Source organism: Oncorhynchus mykiss, chromosome 29 (genome assembly GCF_057628025.1).
Source record: "Oncorhynchus mykiss isolate SJ-2025 chromosome 29, ASM5762802v1, whole genome shotgun sequence".
NCBI lineage: Eukaryota > Metazoa > Chordata > Actinopteri > Salmoniformes > Salmonidae > Oncorhynchus > Oncorhynchus mykiss.
Genome location: NC_143050.1, coordinates 28,498,631 through 28,506,812, shown reverse-complemented (window position 1 = coordinate 28,506,812; position 8,182 = coordinate 28,498,631). Strand labels below are relative to the sequence as shown.

General features: G+C 43.6%; 1 protein-coding gene across 1 annotated transcript; it reads left to right on the top strand.

Moving 5' to 3' along the window:
• Positions 1–206: 206 nt before the first annotated feature.
• tmc2a (transmembrane channel-like 2a) lies at positions 207–7,222 on the top strand. Its single transcript, XM_021590258.3, has 18 exons — positions 207–639; positions 939–1,091; positions 1,318–1,408; positions 1,555–1,636; positions 1,809–1,915; positions 2,013–2,111; positions 2,345–2,487; positions 2,718–2,865; positions 3,055–3,243; positions 3,501–3,680; positions 4,000–4,158; positions 4,268–4,396; positions 4,532–4,599; positions 4,717–4,956; positions 5,160–5,285; positions 5,433–5,511; positions 5,944–6,070; positions 6,878–7,222. Exons 2-18 carry the CDS (start codon positions 979–981, stop codon positions 7,111–7,113), a joined length of 2,316 nt encoding a protein of 771 aa, XP_021445933.2. The 5' UTR covers positions 207–639; positions 939–978; the 3' UTR covers positions 7,114–7,222.
• The last annotated feature ends 960 nt before the right edge of the window (positions 7,223–8,182 follow it).

Sequence of the window (8,182 nt, the reverse complement as noted above, 5' to 3'; positions counted from 1 at the left end):
TTAAAAAGCTTCAGCTCTATCTGTATTAGTGTGTTTTTTTTACATTGTGCTGAAAGTGTATATTCCTGCATGTGTTGAGCTGTTGTGTGTGTGTTCTCGTGCATACATTTGTGTGTGTGTGTGTGTGTGTGTGTGTGTGTGTGTGTGTGTGTGTGTGTGTGTGTGTGTGTGTGTGTGTGTGTGTGTGTGTGTATATACAGATGACACCAGTCGAAGGAGAGGGAACAGAAGACCGGCAGCTGGCAGAGGAGGAGCCCGCGGCAGGGGCAAAAAGCCAGCTGATGAGGATGATGAGGACGAGGATGAAGAGGAGGCCCCCAGAAACCGCAGAGGAGCCAATAAGAAGAAGGCTGCTAAGTCACGTGACACCGACGATGAAAGTGAGGATGACACCCCCAAGAGAAGACAAGGAAGAGCAGCAAATAAAGGAGCAGCAAACAAAAAGAAAGGAGGAAAGACCCAGGACAGTGACGAGGACAGCGAGGAGAAGGGGAACAAGAGAAACAAGAAGGGAGCCACGGGAAAGAAGGGGAAAGAAGAGGAGACCAAAGATAAGAAAGGAGATGCCAAAGGGAAGGGCAAAGGAAAGGAGAAGGAAGACGAGAAGGACAAGAAGAAGAAGAAGAAGAAAGAGAGCAGGTATCTTGAGTGGAAATCAGGGCCCAAGATTCTAAACGTAGTACTAAACAGCGCAGGAATCAACGTAATGGGTCAAATAACTTATTTAACTGTATTATACAATATTTGCTACCCTTGCACCAAGAGAAATAGAGGGACATCCTTAATAGAGGGACATCCCTAACCCTTCCAACTATCTCTCTCTGTCTCTCTCCATCACTGACCTCTCTTTCTCTTCGATCGCTCTCTCCTAACAATCTGTCTTCCGCTCTTTCTGCTCCACTCGGTCTCCCTTCCTCTATCTTCTATCTAACTCCCAGCTCAGACACAGACTCTAACACAGACTCAGAGGAAGAGTCCATGTCAGAGGGAGAGATGGAACGACTGAAGGAGGAGGTGGAGGAGAAGAAGAAGGTCATAGCTATTATGAGGAACAAGCCCTGGCGAATGAAGAGGAGGCTGGTACATCTGAAGTAATGAACGAGTTGACTGATTGCACTCGCATAGGCTACTCGAAAAATGACATGTGCTGTCAGGATGAAGTTGAGATACACTTTCAGATAATAATTAGCTCTATTCATTGATCATAGCTGTGTTTTTTTTCTACACCTCCTGTCAGAATTATTTCCCTATTTTGTTAATTGTATCAATTTATTTGAGCTTGACTGTTCTGTTGCTAACCTTATGATTTGTTCTCAGAGAATGTCAAGAATTTGTGGATAAATTTGAAGGGGCTCTGGGAAAAGGAAAAGGCAGGAAGTTTTATGCTTATAAAGTCATGATGACGAAGGTATGGAACCATGAGCACAATATAGGATTTTCTGCCCCTTAGCTTTTTGTGGTTGTCAAAATATGAGGCTATACTAATGATTGATAATATCAATATAATAATAATACTATAATACTATACTAATGATTGTCTTTCTTTTTCGCCAGAAATGGATCAAATTCCAAAGAGATTTTGAGAATTTCAAAACGACTTGCATACCATGGGAACGAAAGATAAAAGAGGTTGAAAGTGAGTTACCTGATACTCCACACTCTAGAAACACCAACATACGGAAACTATTCCTGAACACAGGTCACAACACAAGATAAAGTAATATACTGAGCTGATTGACAAAGGCCAGTTGAATGACAGTTGAGCGCTACAACTTAGTGAAGAAACCCTATCACTTCTCTCCCCTCAGGTCACTTTGGGTCCTCAGTTGCTTCCTACTTCATCTTCCTGCGCTGGATGTACGGCATGAACATGGTCCTCTTTGGCTTAACCTTCGGACTGGTTGTGATCCCAGAGGTAAAACCGCCTCACAAAGAGTTTTAACACATAGATACAACTCGAATGTATACTCGAGCAGTCTATCAATCATTATTGAAATGTTTTATGGCTCCAGGTTCTGATGGGACTTCCGTATGGATCCATTCCCAGAAAGACAGTGCCCAGAGCTGAGCAGCCCACTGCTCAAGACTACTCTGTCCTCATGGACTTCAACGTGGGTTAAAACATGCAGTCGAGATAGGCTACCCTCTATTTACTCTGCATGAAAGCCTATCAAATATGACCATATCAAAGAGTTCAGGCTCATATGATGTGATGATATTTCATATTGTACTATTTCAATTATCAGCATGGGTCTGGAGACACCCGTGAAGATCAGAAGACACAGTTTATCGGTACACTATAAGAGCGCAGTTCATCACCTGCGATCACTTCTTTCTCTCTCAGGGGTATTGCAAATACTCAGTCCTCTTCTATGGTTACTACAACAACCAGAGGACCATTGGGCTGCTGAAGTTCCGCCTCCCGCTGTCTTACCTCATGGTAGGAGTGGGGACTTTTGGCTACAGCCTGATGGTGGTGATACGAACGTGAGTCACCACCCAATCCCCCACTTATAAAATATGATCCCATGTCACACATATGTCAAACACAGCTTAACACATCAAGATAGACCCCAGGAAGAGTAGCTGCTGCTTCTGCAAAAGCTAATGGGGATCAAATTAAACAAATATATACAAATCATTTTGTTTGTTCATGGTGTTTGATCTGAAAATGGATGACGGCCTTTCCCCACTGTCATTCATATATGTTTTGATAGAATGGCTAAGAATGCTGACGTGGGCGGAGGGGACGGAGATGACGGGGAGTTCACCTTTGCCTGGAAGATGTTCACCAGCTGGGATTACCTCATCGGCAACGCCGAGACGGCTGACAACAAGTACGCCTCCATCACCACCAGCTTCAAGGTAACCATGGAGACCTGTGTACTATTTTCGCAACTTCATCACAATGTCTGATCTTTTGAATGATGTTCTTCTGAGTATTCTTTACTGTATTCAATCCAATATAATTACATAGATTATTTCCCACTAACTACACAGCACCACATGTTAGTGGCCCATAAGCTAACTGTCTTTCTGTCTGTCTGAGTGCAGGAGTCCATCGTGGATGAGCAGGAGAACCAAAAGGATGAGAATATCCACCTGAGGAGGTTCCTGCGTGTGCTGGCCAACTTCATGATCATCTGCTGCCTGGGAGGAAGTGGCTACCTCATCTTCTTTGTGGTGAAGAGGTCCCAGGAATTTGCCAACAGGGACGACCTGAGCTGGTACGAGAAAAACGAGGTAATGCTTGGAGAATGGTGTTGATGCCATGTACATCCTTTGAAACCAATGGAATCCGTTTCTATTTGGAATAAATTATAGTGATATTAGGTCATAATAGTGTAGCATTTTTAAAAATCTCATTCATTAATGACTAAACAAACTTCCCTCTCTATTTCATCACCGAAATATGTTTGATCATATGGTCATATGGTGTTCTGTAAAGTGGTGGTGTAGTGGAGAGATGGTATGATTCCTCCCATTGTCCCACTGTGTAGTTGGAGCTCATCATGTCCCTGTTGGGCCTGGTGTGTCCTCCCCTGTTTGAGACCATCGCTGAGCTGGAGGAGTACCACCCCCGGATCGCCCTCAAATGGCAGCTTGGGCGCATCTTTGCCCTCTTTTTGGGAAACCTCTACACTTTCCTGTTTGCCCTGTTTGATGAGGTCAACAACAAGGTACTGTAAGGCTGCCTCACACTTCTTTAGGCCACTACCAGACGTTAGCTCTTTCTTGTTCATCTTAAATCTACACTGAGAGCGGGATTACAGGATCCTTTTCGGGATAATAAGAAAGCGTCAACGAGAAGGATAAGGTTTAATACTGGGACGGTTGAGTTCCGTATTCTGTAAACAACCCAGTGCATCCTGTAGTGAGGGATTGGTTTCATACTCTTAGGACTGATGTTCCTCAGAGAGGTGCATTGTCATTGGGATGAATGGGTAGTGCATTGTAATGGATGACCTGTGATTCGATGGCTTCCTTCCTTCCACTCAGCTTGAGGAGGAGGTGTCCATTAGGAATGCGTCCATCTGGGCCCAGAAGGAATACTACGCTAACTTCACCCTCTACAACAATGACACGGACACCACCCCGCCCCCCATGGACCCCTCTGATGTCATCAGGGGGCCATGCTGGGAGACCGCCGTCGGCATAGTACTGACACCTTACTGATATCCTCATCTCTGGTGTGATATGGTAATTGTTTCTGTTGTATGCAATGTACCTTTGTGAAGCCCTGTCTGTGATGTTCATCATGCGACAGGAGTTTGTGAAGCTGACCGTGTCAGACATCCAGGTGACCTACCTGACCATCCTGATTGGTGACTTTGCGCGGGCTGTCATTGTCAGGTTCCTCAACTACTGCTGGTGCTGGGACCTCGAAGCCACATATGTACGTGCTCCACTGGTCATTGTTACAAATGTCTTATCTTGTCTACTGGCGGGGTTGTTCTAGAGGTCTACGTTTTTGTTGCCATGCAGAAGTTTGAACCACTGTTTGTGATATGGATTGTCTCTCCCTCTGTAGCCATCGTATGGAGAGTTTGACATCAGTGGTAACGTTCTTGGTCTGGTCTTCAACCAAGGAATGATCTGGTAAGAGATATTTCTATTCTGGTTGTAGAACTATAGAACTCATGTCGTATATTCCCTTCGCTGACCATGTGTGTGTGTGTGCGTCTCTCTCTCTCTCTCTCTCTCTCTCTTTTTCAGGATGGGTGCATTCTATGCTCCAGGGCTGGTAGGGATAAACGTCCTGCGTCTCCTCTCCTCCATGTACTACCAGTGCTGGGCCGTAATGGCCACTAACGTGCCCCATGAGAGGGTCTTCAAAGCCTCCAAATCCAACAACTTCTACATGGGCCTCCTCCTTCTCATCCTCTTTCTCAGTCTACTGCCTGTGGTCTACACCATCATGACTTTGCCACCCTCATTTGACTGTGGGCCATTCAGGTAACACACACATACACACAGGCATGTTTACTGTTCTGTAGGACATACACATTCACAGAGGAGAATCCCTGCAAATGCACTCACATCTCTACGCATAAACACAGACAAACAATATACAATATGTAAGGACACATACCTGTCGCTACATACTCACAAAAAAACAAATCACAAATACAGACTCACACAATCTGTGATCTCCACAGTGGGAAGGCCAAGATGTTTGATGTCATCATGGAGACGATAGACCTGGACCTGCCTGCCTTTCTGGGAACACTGATGGGCTACGCAGCCAACCCTGGCCTCATTATACCAGCTGTGCTACTGATGGTGTGAGTAGAAAAGTATATAGCTACACATACGTTCACACACACACACACACACACACACACACACACACACACACACACACACACACATATATATATAGATACTGCATATCTACATTTGTAAACAGATGGATATGTACTTCCCCACAGACTGGCTATCTACTATTTGAACTCGGTATCTGAGGCGTACCAACATGCCAATGCGGAGCTGAAGAAGAAGATGCAGATGGTGAGTCTGAGGGTTTTTCAAAATTAATTCAGTCTCACGTAAAAATCTTTATTATTTAAAAATATTTTCTACATTGTAGAATAATAGTGAAGACATCAAAACTATGCAATAATACATATGGAATCATGTAGTCCCCAAAAAAGTGTTAAACAAATTAACATATATTTTATTGCCACCCTTTGCCTTGATATCTTTGCACACTCTTGGCATTCTCTCAACCAGCTTTACCTGGAATGCTTTTCCAACCATTTCATAGTTTTGATGTCTTCACTATTATTCTACAATGTGGAAAATAGTAAATAAAAAAACCAAGCCTTGAATGAGTAGGTGTTCTAAAACCTTTGACCGGTATTTAAATAATACTCATTTGTATATATCTATCTTTCATCTACCACTCACACACACACACACACACTCTCTGTCTCTCTTTAGGCAAGAGATGAGGAGAAGAACAGGAGGAACAACACTGAAAGCACAGACCAGGTCATGAAGGACCTGGAGGACCTGCTCCCCAACCGCTCTCTCTTGCCCCCAGCTCCCCCACCAGAGACAGGTGCAGGTGAGCATCATACCTTCACTTCAAATGTGAATGAACCCTTAGCTCCGATAGTGCAATGCAGGTGATCTTGTTTGACCTAATGTTAAATATGGCTGAAATCAATGATATCATGAGCCAGTCTGGTCTCATAGACTAGACGTAACATGGTAAACGTAACTCCGGGGACACTCAAATGAATATGATATGTTCTGTTTGGTATGGTTACATAAAACAGAAAGTTACTTAAGGCAAAAACAAAAATAGGGTGGTTGGTTGGGGTGGATGGGTAGGTTTATAATGCAAACATCTAGCAACCCAAAGGTTCCAAAGGTTCCACGGACGGAAATTTAGCATTTTAGCTTATTAGCAACTTTGCAACTACTTACAACTGTTGTCTACTTTGCAACTACTTAGCCTGTTAGCTAGCCATTTCCCTAACCTTAACCCTTTAACTTAACTCCTACCCTTAACCTTAACCCTTACCTTAACCTCTAAACCATAGCTAACTCTAGCCACCTAGCCAACGTTAGCGTTAACCACCTAGCCACCTAGATAATGTTAGCCACCACAAATTGGAATTTGTATCATATCATAAGTTTAGCAAATTCATAACATATTGTACAATGTGCAAGTTGGAATTCGTAACATATCATATAAAATGGATGATGGACATCCACAAATGAATACATACCATACAGAACATAACATATCATACTAATTGGAGAGTCCTGGATTTACTATGTTATGTCCAGGTTGCATGAGCAAAAATATGGTTGTACTTGTTTAGACTTTGAGGCAATGCACTCCCTCTATGTATTCCCTGACCAGACAATAAAGCAGACCAAGGTGGAAAGTCTACAAAGGTGAGGCCAGGAACTGCAGGCAAGGATGTGAACCTGCAGAAAGACGTGTCCCTTTCATCACCAAATCCCAACGCTCGAGGCGCAGTGACCCGCCCACCGGGTCCCCGGGGGCCTGGACCTCTGCCTGGAAATGGTCAGCAGGGGCCAGGAGGAGGACCAGGGCGGGGACGGGGGAGAGGACAGCCACCTCCAAGACGCTAGCACCCAGATGAAAAATAAAAGTCAAGATTTTTTGTAAATCTAACAATTGTTTAACTAAAGAATTTGCAAATGTATTGAATTGTACAAGAAAGTGTTGGATTTGAGCTACTATTGCTTAAGAACAAATTCACATTTTGGATTAGGTTGGGGACTGTACACTGAGTGTACAAAACATTAAGGACACTTGCTCTTTCTATGACATAGACTGACCAGGTGAATCCAGGTGAAAGCTGTGATCCTTTATTGATGTCACTTGTTAAATCCACTTCAATCAGTGTAGATGAAGGGGGGGAGACGGGTTGAAGAAGGATTTTTAAGACTTGAGTCAATTGAGACATGGATTATGTGTGTGTGCCATTCAGATGTTGAATGGGTAAGACAAAATATTTAAGTGCCTCTGAATGGGGTATGGTAGTAGGTGCCAGGCGCACTGGTTTGAGTCAAGAACGGAGTTTTTCACTCTCAACAGTTTCCTGTGTGTATCAAGACTGGTCCACCACCCAAAGGACATCCAGCCAACTTGACACAACTGTGGGTAGCATTGGAGACAACAAGCATGGGAGACAACGTGGGCCGGCATCCATGTGTGGGGTGGCAACTCAATATTAGGAAGGTGTTCTTAATGTTTTGTACACTCAGTGTATAAAGAGATATACAATTATTCAACTGCTATTGTGTCTTTATTGAGTTTGCCTTGTGTTTGAAACGGTTTGGAATAACAGATTTGGAAGGGTTGTGTTTGGAAAGGTTTGGGAAAACCCATTTCAACCTTTTATTCACATACTGCACATGCCTACTGACTTTGTATTTCACTCAATGAATCTGACTTTGACCTAACATTTTGTTAACACAACACGTCTTCATGGTATGTCGTGAAATGCTCATCATTTTTATTGTGTTGGAGGAGAACATCAGACATCACTGCAATCAAACCCACTACATAACCACTGATTTGCAGCATTTCTGCTTCTTACTGTAATCTTTAACACAGGCACTAGTATGCTAAATCTGTTGTGGTTGAACAAGGTTCGCTTGAGGGATTGTCAGGCTCTGAGGGGCTTGAGAAGTG